Below are 14,418 nucleotides of genomic sequence, written 5' to 3'. Positions count from 1 at the left end.
CAATCTAGGAGGTTCCTGGAGTGTGTGGAAGATAACTTCCTGACACAGCTGGTAGGTGAGCCAACCAGGGGAGGAGCCTTGCTAGATCTGTTGTTTACTAACAGGGAAGGCGCTGGTGGGAGGTGTGATGGTCAGAGGCCGTCTTGGGCTTAGCGACCATGAAATGATAGAATTTTCAATTCTTGGTGAGGCAAGGAAAGTGGTCAGCAAAACCACCACTATGGACTTCCAGAGGGCAAACTTTGGCCTCTTCAAGGCACTGGTTGAGAGAGTCCCTTGGGAGACAGTCCTGAAGGGCAAAGGGGTCCAGGAGGAATGGACATTCTTTAAGAAGGAAATATTAATGGCTCAGGACCAGGCTATTCCCATGTACCGCAAGTCGAAGCGCCGAGGAAAACGACCAGCCTGGCTAAACGGGGAGCTTTTGCTAGGATTCAAGAAAAAAAGGAGAGTTTATCACCTCTGGAGGAAAGGGTGGGCAACTCAGGAAGAGTACAGGGATCTTGTTAGATCATACAGAGAGAAAATTAGAAAGGCAAAAAGCTCAGCTAGAACTCAATCTGGCTACTACTGTAAGGGACAAGAAAAAATGTTTTTACAAATATGTTAACAGTAAAAAGAATCCTAAGGAGAATATCTATCCTTTAATGGATACAGAAGGGAATGTAGCAACCAGAGATGACGAAAGGCCAAGGTACTTAATGCCTTCTTTGCCTCAGTCTTTAATAGGGAGACCAGTTACCCTCAGGGTACTCTGCCCCCTGAGCTGGAAGGCAAGGATGAAGAGCAGAACATAGCCCCCTTAATCCAGGAGGAAATAGTTAATGATGTCCTACGCCATCTGGACACTCACAAGTCTATGGGACCAGATGGGATCCTTCCAAGAGCACTGAGGGAGCTGGCAGAGGTCCTTGCCAAGCCACTCTCTATCATCTATCAGCAATCCTGGTCAACAGGGGAGGTCCCAGAGGACTGGAGGCTTGCCAATGTGACTCCCATTTACAAGAAGGGTCGGAGGGAGGATCCGGGGAACTACAGGGCTGTCAGCCTGACCTCGGTACCAGGGAAGATTATGGAACAGTTTGTCTTGAGAGCACTCACATGCCAAGTCCAGGACAAGCAGGGGATCAGGCCCAGTCAGCATGGGTTTACGAAAGGCAGGTCCTGCTTGACCAACCTGATCTCCTTCTATGACCAGGTGACCCGCCTAGTGGATGAGGGAAAGGCTGTGGGTGTTATCTTCCTCGATTTCAGCAAGGCCTTTGACACTGTCTCTCATGGCATACTCTTTGAAAAGCTGGCAGCTCATGGCTTGGACAAGTGTACTCTTCACTGGGTGAAAAACTGGCTGGATGGACGAGCCCAGAGGGTTGTGGTGAATGGGGTGAAATCCAGTTGGCAGCAGGTCACAAGTGGTGTTCCCCAGGGCTCAGTTTTGGGACCAGTTCTGTTTAATATCTTTATCAGTGATCTGGACGAGGGGATCGAGTGCACCCTCAGCAAGTTTGTGGATAACACCAAGTTGGGAGGGAGGGTTGATCTGCTCGAGGTTAGGAAGGCTCTACAGAGGGATCTGGACAGGCTGGATCAATGGGCCAAGGCCAGTTGTATGAAGTTCAACAAGGCCAAGTGCCAGGTCCTGCACTTCGGTCACAACAACCCCATGCAGCGCTACAGGCTTGGGGAAGAGTGGCTGGAAAGCTGCCTGGCAGAGAAAGACGTGGGTGTGCTGGTTGACGGCCGGCTGAATATGAGCCAGCAGTGTTCCCAGGTGGTCAAGAAGGCCAACGGCATCCTGGCCTGTATCAGAAATAGTGTGGCCAGAAGGAGCAGGGAAGTGATTGTTCCCCTGTACTCGGCACTGGTGAGGCCGAACACACCTCGAGTACTGTGTTCAGTTTTGGGCCCCTCACTACAGGAAAGACATTGTGAGTTGCTGGAGCGTGTTCAGAGAAGGGCAACCAAGTTGGTGAGGGGCCTGGAGCATAAGTCTGATGAGGGGCGGCTGAGGGAGCTGGGGCTGTTTAGTCTAGAGAAGAGGAGGCTGAGGGGAGACCTTATAGCTCTCTACAACTACCTGAAGGGGAGTTGTAGTGGGGTGGGTGCTGGTCTCTTCTGTCAGGTGGCTGGAGATAGGACAAGAGGAAATGGCCTCAGGTTGCAGCAAGGGAGATTTAGGTCAGATATTAGGAAAAATTTCTTTACTGAGAGGGTTGTCAGACATTGGAATAGGCTGCCCAGGGAAGTGGTTGAGTCACCATCCCTGGAGGTATTAAAAAAGCGAGTAGATGGGGTACTTCAGGACCTGGTTTAGTGGGCATGGTTGATGGTTGGACTCGATGATCTTGAAGGTCTTTTCCAACCTAAATGATTCTATGATTAAGAAACAAGTACTGATACTATGGGTATTATTTGGCATTGCTTATTTTCTCTAAGCAGAACTGAGCTAACATCCAAATTGATGTCAGAGTTACTGTGATGTTTTCTTCATTCTCCTCACAGTAACGTGCATGAAGAGGAGATGAGAACATGCCAGTCACAAAGCAAAGAAGAGCAAAGGAAAACTTCAATGCGTATGGCACATGCAGAGCTGCAATAAGTGTATGGCAAAACATTCAAGGGAGACTAAGACACTGCAGTTCGCAACTCCTTGCTACTCTGTTCAAGGCTCATTCAAAAGATCCATGCATATTTGTGGCTGAAAAGCAACCATAAGGAACTGAAGGTAGGAGTGGCAAAAAGAAAAGACAAATGAACAATTTGAAAACCTTCTTGTAATCCTGAATCACCATTAAAAACATAACTTAAAAGAAGCTAGATCTTTTTTCAATCAAACTAAACTCAGCTAAAATAAAAGCTAGCAAATGAAATGTTAGATGCAGGGTTTTCCTACTTCTGAGAGGCTCCTAATGCTCTGAAATGGAATACACGTCTGGTTTCTCTCTGTGAAATCTTAATTCTTTGTGCTTAATAAGGTAGGTCTGTGAAGCTGGAGCCTCTTTCTTCTTTTGCTTTATTAGAATATTTCAAAATGTGAGCATATAAACACAAGGAAAAAAATATGTACTTCAATGCCTCCATCATTCAGGGCTTTTAAGCTCAATAATTACACAAAATGACCCTTTATATCTGTCTGACTTGCTCCAGTAGGCATTACTAGTGGCATAATGAACAGATTAATGAGAACACTCAGTTTATTTTTGTGAAGTGAGACTTGAAATTGAGCTTAACAATGTAGCAATTTCCCAGACATCTTGCTCGGGTATATTTCATCTTTGTATTGTATGACTACCTACACTGAGTTCAGCAGCTCTGGAAGAGGCATTTGGATTTCACAGAATTGCTGTGAAATTTGCTTCATGTAAAATAGGATGAACCATGGTGGAAACAGACTCTGTTTGACAGAAGAGGTACAACAACAGTTTCGCTGTGAAATTAACTTAATGTAAAATAGGATGAAGCGTGGTCAAAATACTCTGTTTGACATTGCAGGTACAAAAGCAGTTCCTTTTATTCTGTTCCACCCTGCACTTGGAAGCTCAGGTGTGAGACAGAATTAAGAATTACACAAAAATTATGGAAAATCTTCTTTTCTCATTCTAGGTATGACAGGACAGTAGATGCAAGCAATACTGATGGGAAGCAACACAAAAAGTGATTTGAGCGTACAGGCAGTTGGAAAGGCAAGCCAGCTGAGAAATGTTCAAGTTGTTTTATTATGAGAGAAAACAGTCCTATGAAGTGGTTAAGGAGAAGAATGATGGATGAAAATGGATGTGAGGAAATTCTAGAGATGGGATCACAGAGTGAAGTGGAGGAACTAGAGGAGGCAAAAGCTGCTTTGTTTGTGGCTAAACATAAGGAACTACATATATGAGTACGTTAACGTGCCACATGCAGTTACGAGGAAAGGTATTCACACACTTCAAATATCTCTACAGTAAAAGAAATAATCACATCATGATAGAGATTAGCCTGGTTTCACAAAAGTATACCCAGAAAAAAAAAATCCAAAATTGAGTTTGTCACTAACATTGTATAAAGCACAAGTATTTTCTCACTTGAAGTCCTTAGACAACACGCAAAACACTCTTCTTTACATCTGAAAATTGGTTTAGAACTTAAGTGCATGACCTAGATCTCTCTAGGTGTTCTTTACCTGTGATTTATTATGAAAGGAAATACAGCAGTGCCTGAAAACTGGAAATGCACATAGTATATCATAGGATAGAAATATGAAACCCTGGACAAGAGCAGTAAACCTCAAAGTTGAAAATTATTCTTGAAAAATCATTCAGAAGACAGTTAATAAGTTTTGTTAATGAATCTTGCATCCACATCCCAAAGGGCCTTTCATGTGAAAGTACTAATTACATTCATAAAAAAACTATAGAGAAAAAATGAGGGGAACTGAACTGAGAATTTCGGATTTGAAATAGTTATTATATAATAAAAAGATAATAAGCAATGGAAATGTGAAATTAAGTTTGGAAGTTTTGAAACATTTATCATAACAGCAGTATACTCTTAATGAGTCCAGCAGGGAAAAAAAAAAAAAAAAGAAGATATAATGCAATATGTTATAAACCTTCTGAAAATGAAGTCATGCCCTCCACAAGAAAATCATAAAACTGTCCCAAACCAGCCATATAGACACTTGATACCAGCTGCCTTAGAACTGCCCATCAATAAACAATATTCATTGTCTTCCAAATTCTAGCAAGACCCTTTTCTGCTACTGGGGAATTGAACATGGTATGTCTGCTGCCAACGGATTAGATCCATTTCACAATAACTACACAAGAGAACTTTAAAGAACAAAAGTTGATAACTGTTGTGATAGCCTGTTTCGTATTTGTCTTTACAGGGCTTATTTTATCAAAAGTGTCATTTAACTCTGAAGTCTGACTTCTACTAGCCTTTGCTAGCTTCTGTTTTTTGTTTGACTTTCAGACTCCTTGTCAGCAAGTTCTTCTAACAAGTGCAGGTCTCTATTGTTTGACACTAACACACTCAAGCCCACTTATCATAAATATTTAAAAAAAAATAGGATGGAACATGACTGCTTTTCATTACTGTCATACTGTGTAGAGAAAAACAGCTTATTGTGCAAAAGAAAAAAAAATAGCCTCCATAAAGCATTTGAAAATTGACAATTACACAACTCGTATGCATTAATTGGCTCTCACTTAGATAAGGTATGCAAGCTTCCCCTGTGAAGACAACAGACATCCAGTTTCTGTTTTCAGCCTTTTAAAACTGGGAGAAGAGGAGGTTAGGAGTAGCCCGTCAGTTCCTGGTGTTGAGCATTGAATTATTAATTGTCAGAAAATACTACATTAAAAATACCATTAAAACAACCCAAAGCAGCATACTGATAGTTTAAAGGGGAAGTTCATGCTTCAGTAGACTGCCAAAACCAATATTTAAACATAATCTACTTTTCTTTCTCATGGTTTTGTTTGCCACTTACTGATCATCAAAGGTGTCTGTTGAAGTCTCTGTTTGCTATGTTTATGGTTCATCCTACGCCTTGTGCCAGAGATTCAGCAAAATGATTTGGCGACTACACAGGACACTTGGGAGACAGCATGCTAATGACTTTCACAAAGGACTGTAACTCCACTGAAAGTCCGGGTAGACAGTAAGTCAGGTAGCAAACGGCAAAGGAAACAACTCTCATCAACATGTCTTTGAAGACAGGAAAATGAATAGAGAATATTACTAGCAAAGTAAATTTTCTCATTGCAAGTATTCTGCCTCTTCAAATGTGGGCCCCTGTGAAATTCTCCCATGTTTTAACTCCATCCACTTTCATTTGCTACTGCAGCATATCCTACAGAGAAAAGCAAGTGAGTTATTTTTCTGGAGTCTACTGCTGTATATTAAACACTGAACTAAAGTCAGAAAGGGTAAACCCAGGATTTCAAAACCTTATCAACCACTTAGACTGCACTCACATCTCCAAAATTTGTAAGAGAAACAGATGTAATCTGGAGTATACTTTTTGGAAAGAATTCATATTTTAGCCTGACAGAAATACATGTATAATGATTCTTAGTTGACTGTTGCTCTGGGAGGTACTTGTAGTCAAACAGGCAATCATAGTCCCATGCAGGGACATATCTACTTCTCATTTTCTTTAAGCCTAAGTGATGACAATTTTTATACCAAGGCAGGATTAGTCCTTTTTGGGCTGGGATGGACGAGTATTCATCTAAAAAATTAGGATTTGGCTGAGACAAAAAATAGTTTCAAAATTTGACCACATTAACAAAAGATTTGATCCATTTCTTTCAGGTCAGAGAGGAGTGCGGCATTCGTAAGCATACAGAGAACAAAGAGATGAGGGTGCTGTTGCTCCCACCCTGTTACGCTGTAGTGTGGTTAAGGCAAATTGCTGAACGCAGGAATCTTTAACTGTCTCACTAAACCTGGTGATGAGTCAAACCCAGGCACAGTGCCCGAGTTTGATTCTTGCTTTTCCTTGGGGAGTGCCTGAATCGCTTGACTAAAGGGCAGTCAGAGGCAGATTTCTCTCTGTCCGAGCTGTGCTGTTTGCGTAAAATAACAATGTAACCATGGTAAGAGGAAAGACAGAGACAGAAAAAACAAACCAACAATTTTTTGCATCCAGCAGGAGTATCTTTACCATTACACTATGACAGTAAGCCAGACAAACTGTACCACCTCTGCCTTACTACAACATCTGTTAATTTTGGTTAAAATCGAACTCTTCATCTCATCTGTTTGTTGTTGTTCAAATGACATAGAGTGAAAATAACTTGTTTGTTTTCAGGGCAAAAGATACACATTTTCAATTTGTTTTGAGATGCCTTTTTTTTTTTAAACTTACAGAACTAAACCAAAAAGTTAGTTCTTCACATATTCCTACCAGTGACTGGTTCAATTTTCTTCATTAAGATGTCTCCACCACAATATCGAAACCGTACCCAACATTTTTAAATAAGGGCCTTCATCCAGTTCCTGAGTCACTGAATGACGATGTCTCTTCTGTTCTACATTCAACTAGTTTTGAGTACTAAGAGTATGGCTTGTTAGGTCACAGTACCATGTTTCAGTATTTTTCAGTAAAACAAAAGTGGTCCAGCTCTGACTGTATGCAGTTATGATTCTCTGTACTTTACAGACCTGTCCTAACATTTGTAGCATTTGGCAGTTATATAGTATTTTATATATTTATTTTACATATTTAATATATATAAATATATAACATATAAATATACATATATTATTGTATAAGTTTATTTTTCTATATGATACATGTTCTTATTTATATAGTATTTAGAGTTATCAATCTGCCATTACAAAGTAATTTTTGAGCTGAAGTAATTTCAGCATTTCTGCATATCCTATTTGAAAAAAAATTTTAACATATTTAAAGGGTTTTCTTTTCTGTGGTGGTGTGACTGTAAAAAAAAAAATCCAATTTGCTGATCATAAAGGGCAAGAGATTTAAATTGAACATGAAAAAATGCTGTCAAATGCAAAGAAATCACCTGAAAATTGAAGGGGGTGGGGGGGGGGGACACAAACCTTTCAATTTAACTCAGATACAGATGATACAGTTTTTAAGAGTAACTGCAGAGGATAGAAAACTTTCAAAGAGAAGTAAAATTTTTTCAAATTGATGCTTTTCTTTTCTTTTTTTCTAGTCCTTGTTAAATTGAATTGTTCGGGAGTCCACTGAGCTTTTGTAAGTGTAAGTTTCAGGACCAGGTCTTTGTCTTTGTTCAGAGCAGATAGTTACAGACAGTACTAGGACATTAAGTCTGTAGACTTCAAGGTTAAAGACTGGCATTTTGCCAGCTAGATGCCTGTCTGTCAGAGCAAGAAGTTAGGCAAAATGCAATTCTGTAATCCACATGAAAATAGTTCCTGCAGCCACAGCCTTGAGAACTTCCAGAGCACCTACGTTTTGAATCAAGATCTTGAAGTATACCATGAGAAGGCAGCTATCTTTATATCAGGGATCATAGAATCATTTAGGCTGGAAAAGACCTTCAAGATCATCGAGTTCAACCATCAACCATGCCCACTAAACCAGGTCCTGAAGTACCCTGTCCACTCGCTTTTTTAATACCTCCAGGGATGGTGACTCAACCACTTCCCTGGGCAGCCTATTCCAATGTTTGACAACCCTCTCAGTAAAAAAATTTTTCCTAATATCTGACCTAAATCTCCCTTGCCGCAACTTGAGGCCATTTCCTCTTGTCCTATCTCCAGCCACCTGACAGAAGAGACCAATGCACCTATACTTGTCCAAGGTTAAGGCTTTAAAAAAAAAAAGTGTGTTTTGAACATGATGAGTAGATACTTGAACTGGGCAGTCAATCAGCAATTCCACCTGCACTGTGCATACTTCAGCAAGTGCTCCTTTTGACTGTTAGAGGTTATTAGTATCAAAATGTACAAGGAAAAAGTACAAAGAGATTCTGATTCTGAGTCCCTCTACCTTTTGTGGTTTCAGGCTTCTAGTGCTCCCACTGCTGGAGGCAGACAAAAAGATGAATTTTATCTATTACGCTGAGATGCCTTTGAGAATGATTAAATCTCCTTTACTCTTTCTCCAGACTTGCAGGCAGAACCCAGGTTTTCTGCTCATCCATACCCTGTCCTTTACAGACAGTGAAAGGACATGTCAAGTTCTCCTTCACCAACACATCTAGACCACACTGTAACACATTTGAATTGCACTATTTGTTAAGACATAGAATATAAACTTTAGAAAAATGTGTATCAACAGTGTTGCTAGGAAGGACTGAATAACTCTCTTGCTTGATGTGACAAACTGAAATACATCTCTGAATTTGTAAAATCAATTTTGTTTTGGTTGGCACAAATACAGAATGGGTGGGGCTGTCCCCATATGAGCTGATGACTTCAATTTTGTCCCAGGAAAGAAAGCATACCTTATGGAAAGCTGACTCAGGGAAAAGGAGGGAAATAAGATTTTTGTAAGTCTGAACTTCCCTGGGGATCAGCCAGGAGATCATACCCTATCAACATTCATTGAATACTGAGCATACCTGTCTTCTGGATATGTAATGTATAAATTTGCAGCCTGTCTTTTCAGTCCCATGACTGACAAGGATCTGGGACATTCTTTATTTGAAATTAGAACAATCAAATGGTTTAAGAAGGCTATCAACACTGAATTATTCTTCCATACTAGAAGAATGGGTTTTATCAGCAGACCAAATAATTGCAGAAAAGCTAATGGAGAGTTGTGAGAGACTGAAAGAGTTTATGTCTCAAACATTGTGGTGGGGCAAGTTCTCCTTAAAGACAAACCCAGCATGGCAAGGAACCAAGGTCAAAAGCCCATCAGTTCAGACATCAGCAACAGGAGGGGGAGGGCATGCTGGAGGGTGCGGAGCTCCCTGTTCTGATAAGCTGTTCTGATACAAAGATCAAACAATGGCCGTGTCTGCAGGGAAGGAGAAGTTACTCCACAAACAACCCTCAAGCCCAAAGGCTCACAAACTGCTCATTAGCCTAATAAGTTTGAGTGCCTGCCCTAAGGAGGGGCAAGGATGATAAAAGGACACAAACTGAAGCCCCAGGTGTGCAAGCCCACCGGAATTGGACCCCTTGGCTGACTGAACCAACGCTGGACCCAGGACCAGTGAAATCTTTCTCTCTTCCTTTTTCTCTCTCTGCCGCCTTCTCTCTTTCCTTTTCCACAATCCCTACACCTCATCCCTTTAAGACGTAAAGCCACTGACCAAGTCTGGGACTAAGAGTGCATCCAGCAGCCCTGGGCCCTTCTCTGAGGAGGAGTCTAGAAAGCAAGGGGGTCTGCTCTGAACCTCATGACTTGACAGGAGGGATCTCCTTATTCCCTGAATTGATGTGTATGGTTACCCTGGGTTACACAGTTTACAGAAGCAGTCTTACGCCAGTTCCTGTTGTGAGAAACCCTGCCATCTACTACCATGCCTCCCCAGTTCAGTTTGCTTCTGTCATGAATAAAATCTTTAACTGATCATTTGGTGGTGTTTCACCTTAATTCAGCCCAGGGGAATTTCGAATTAAACATGACTCCCTGGTCTGTCCAGTCTGGGTTGTGACAAGAGTATACATACGGAGAGTATTCATGCCCAATTTCTCCTGATTTAAGTATACAAGTGAAAATTATAGAGTTTTTATCTCTTTTTTAGAAGAATGTTTTTTCTGTGGAAGGGTCCTGTTCAAAGACAGAGCGGTCAGTGCATGTAAGACAGGTACTCTGCTTTTGAACAGAGACAAGGTCAAGCGTAGGTAACTGATCTGTTATGGTTTCATCCTTAGCCTCACTCTCCCTGCCCCCTTCAAATATCATACATTACATTTATGTGCTTTGATAAGAGAGAAAGGCATTTGATCAAGAAAATCCTTTACCAAGCCTGCCCTCTTTCTTGTCCTACCATGTTTCTCAATGCAGGGTGACGCAACACCAAGGTAACAATAAACACATCAACTTTGGAGAAACATAGTTTAACTTCCAGTGATCACAAAACCAAGGGTATGGTAGGCAGACTGTTTCTGAGAATAAGCAATCAAACTGATTGTTTGAAGATCCAGTATTGATTTGGATATTCAGAACTTGATTCTGGTTTGAAAGTCTAGGTACTCAGCCACACTAGAAGCTATTACCTCCTGAAGTTGTATTTACAAGGGTCTACAGGTAGTAAACTACAAGTTATGTCATGATCATTCTTTTCACAGTCAAATAGTCACCTATGTAAGTGCTGAACAAAAGGATTAAAAAAAAAAACCCAAACAAAAAAAAACCAGTTTCTAGTTCTGACTTTGTGCAAATAAGTGGAAAAAAAATAAACTCACTTGCAGGAAATTTTTGTGCGATCGGCCACCATAGTCCACTGCTGCTGATTCGTTGAAACCTCAATGTAGTAGCTGTAGCTCCGATCATCACAGTCCCAAAGTAGCAACCTAAGTACAAAGAAGTTGTTGGGTGATAAATAAAATAAACTTTAAACCAAGCTGCTTAAGTCTTCCAGTCCTTTATTTCCTCCTCTTAATCCTTTATAAATTTAGCTGTTTCTTTTGGAACATCCCTCTAACACTCAACAAGGTCTTTACTGTTTCTGTCATCTCAAACTTGACTGTCTCTATTTTTACTATCCTAAGGCCAGTAATAGACTTACAGGCCTATAATAACCATCTTGCTAACATTAATCTATTACATTCAACCAATTACTTTTAATTTATTTCAAAGTCAATAAATGAACTAATTTATTTGGCATGTGGCATTGCCTGCTGTAAACCTGAATCAAAGATCTGTTTGGAAAGGTCAGTTTAAGAGGGGAAAAAAGATTCTGGTGACTAAAAAGATTACACTGTCTTCTTAACTGTATTCTCTTTTTTTTTTTTTTTGTAAATCCATCAGAAATATTAAAAAAAAAAAAAAAGCAAGTAGGAAAACGGGAATTCCCAGTCCTGGTTCATCATAATATGAGAAAAAAGGCAATGAATTGTTGACCAAATTGCTAAAAAGACAGAAGAAAAAGGAATAAAATAGAGGACTCAAGGACTCATTCCACACTCATTCTAACAAACATGCAGCTCTTGAGGAAGGGCACTAAATAACATATTGAACAGCCTTCAACTTCCATACTTGTCTCTCAGAGAGGAAGATCTAAAGCATCAGTGATGTGATTTAACTTAAGTATATCATTCTCAAAAAACACATCTGCAAATGTTGTGTCTTCTCTACTTCTTTTTATATGGGGATTATCTCCCTGTTGTAAGAGATTTTTGAAACCTCACCATCATTCCTCAATTTCATTTTATTTCTAAGGATATGAATTAAAGCAAAACCAAGAACCTTGCGTCTCCTCTCCCTCTCGGTGGATGAATTGAGATATGTGTACCTAAGAAAGATATCCAGCACAGAATGCCTTCTTTCCCCAAAACCGCGAAAAATTCTATCCAGCATGTTTGCAAACCAATATGGAGCATTCTTTTTTCCAATGAAGCATCCACAAATGACAAGAGGGTATTTAAACAACTTAAAGGGGCAATAGACTGGCCAGAACAGAGGCAGACACTTCTGCAATTTCTTCTTTAGAAGCAGTTAAATGTTGTCCATATTTTGATATAAACTCAATGGCAAACATGATATCAAAACCAAAATTTAAAAAATCTTTTCTATTTGAGTTAGAGGTGACTGAAAGCAAAAACCACATGCTGCATTTACCATTCTCTGAAATAATGATCTCTTGTCAACCTACCCCAAGTTTTTGAATTGCAATATTCTAAGTGAACAATCCACATTTATGTCTTCATGGAAAATCATGTTTTGCTGATTTTATTTTTGTTAAAGCTCTTATTCCCTGAGCCCTTAATCAATACAGCAATGGAAAATAAATACTGCAATATATTGGCTGTTACCAACTGCTGTTGTCTCTCAATCCTCAGGTTCTTGTCAACACTTACTAGGATTGCTGCTTAAGTCTGGCTATTTGTTACAGAAGCAAATGAACCTGCTGTAGTCAAATAACCAAAGCACAGCTAGCTACCCAAAATAGCTGTAACTGCAATGATTACCTAAATGAGAATAACTACAGCCACACACAGAGACAGAGAAGTGCAAAAACCAGGTAATACGGCTAACCTGGCTTCCTTCTCCAGCTGTGAGGAAGAACTTCCACAGATCCGCATTTTTCAAAGTGCAATAGATAAGGATGCATTGATTATCAATGAAAATAGCTGAGACACACACAAAAAGAAAAGGAACTTGTGCCCCACTACAGACTTTCCCAGACACAGAGTTTCAAGCTGTCTCTCTTTAATCGCCTTTCAGAAGAGTGCCCAAGTTTTATATTATAAATTCCATTCTTCCAGTTGAGAAAGTCTTTCCTGCTTTCAGCTGCTACCTCTTCTAGGAGGAACGTAACTGCAAAAATTATTGCTCACTTTCAACATTTAAAAACCAAGACTGCTAGAAGGGGGAAAATGACCCAGCCAGTTGCTGAATGCAGAATCCTTCCTCTTACAGAGAGATGCTGTCCCAAGCAGAAGCGGGACCATCTTCGGAATTTGGTTATTAAGGACACATGTGTCTGTATCTTTGCCCTAAAAACCAGTGCTATTACCTTCTTTTCAAAACAATCTTGTTTAGCTCTGGATTTTAGGTTTTGGAATCGCAGCATTCAAAGTGGAATCGGGTCTACTGGACAAGGAGATTTAAAATAAACTCCCTAGACGCTCTCAAGTGAAGCCAGCTCATTAATATTATCAAAAATAATAAGCTATCAAAAATAGCTTTTAAGATGCCAAAATAAAACACTTATAGCAGAAGCCTTTTAGCACATATTAATACTGTCTATTTGCAAATTAAAAAATTCAGAGCTGACCTAGTAAAAAAAAAAATAGTTGCCTGTGGCATCATGAAAGACTTAAAAAAAAGAAAAGAAAACAAAACAAAACAAAAAAACCCAAACCCCAAACCCCACACCCTAGAAGAAAACCACCCAACCCCAACTGCTCTCCCTCTGGTTCATCAGATCCTTCTCATTCTACTTTTCTATAGTTTGAAGGTCTCCAAACGCTGAAGAGACTGAATGAAGTGCATTTTTTTGGTAAGAAAAAAAAAAATAATTAAAAAAGTTTATGGATTAAAATCCTGGATTTGGTAACTACTGGTAATCAACAGAACCTGTACTGATTTAAGAACTGTATTTAAACGAAGTCTTCTAAGTGATAAAAAGAGGGTAAAGCAAAAACATACATAAATTTGCTTTCTTTTAAAAAGGCTATTAAAAAGTAGCTAATTATGCTTTTCAATAGGATCCTTTTCATCATGGGTGCTCAGTGTTGTTTCCTTGATCCATGTTTTCAAAGCTATGATCAAGAGTTTGAATATCAGAAGCACACTGGTGACTGTAATTTCAACTAACAATACTCTAATTAAAACACAACTGACTTGGCTTTAGAGCAGAAAGCTAACAGGACATATGTGTTCCTTTTAAGAATGTGCATAATTGCTCTCTCCCAAAACAACGTAGCCCAAGTTAAATTGGTTTAAAAAGACATATGGCTTAGAATTATTATAAACTAAACAATGAATGAATGAAAGTTGGCACAATCTTTCCCAAAGTGACTTAGCATGAATGCTAAATGTAGATTTTTGTTTCTTTGGGACTTGTGAAAGAAAATAAAAAGTTCTTTCTTCACCTCCCTGCAGTAGCTTTTTTAGAAGAGACTGGGGAGGGAGACTGATGACAGAATCTATTTGGAATTTACTCTGCATGAAATGCCTTTCTGGATAAGCAGTGAAAAACTTTCAGGTGATTACATGAATATTCACCAGTGCACACTGAGCACAAGGGCCACTTTTTATGCCAGGTACAGTAATCTTTGAAACACGTTCCAGGCAAACTACCAGGCTAA

At 39.7% G+C, this 14,418-nt stretch overlaps 1 protein-coding gene across 4 annotated transcripts in view; it reads right to left on the bottom strand.

The window, feature by feature from the left end:
* BTBD9 (BTB domain containing 9) overlaps positions 1-14,418 on the bottom strand; it is a 133,403-nt gene that overhangs the window by 27,054 nt on the left and 91,931 nt on the right. For all 4 annotated transcript variants that reach the window (XR_012652499.1, XR_012652500.1, XM_075042939.1 and 1 more), the window contains exon 10: positions 10,849-10,956. Coding sequence is in view for 2 of the 4 variants with exons in the window: in XM_075042939.1 (XP_074899040.1) it covers positions 10,849-10,956 (108 nt within the window). In the remaining 2 variants the exon portion in view is untranslated. The remainder of the gene's footprint in view (positions 1-10,848; positions 10,957-14,418) is intronic.

This window comes from Buteo buteo, chromosome 12 (genome assembly GCF_964188355.1).
Source record: "Buteo buteo chromosome 12, bButBut1.hap1.1, whole genome shotgun sequence".
Classification (NCBI taxonomy): domain Eukaryota; kingdom Metazoa; phylum Chordata; class Aves; order Accipitriformes; family Accipitridae; genus Buteo; species Buteo buteo.
The sequence above is the reverse complement of the archived record's forward strand: the minus strand, read 5'-3'. Positions and strand labels throughout refer to the sequence as shown.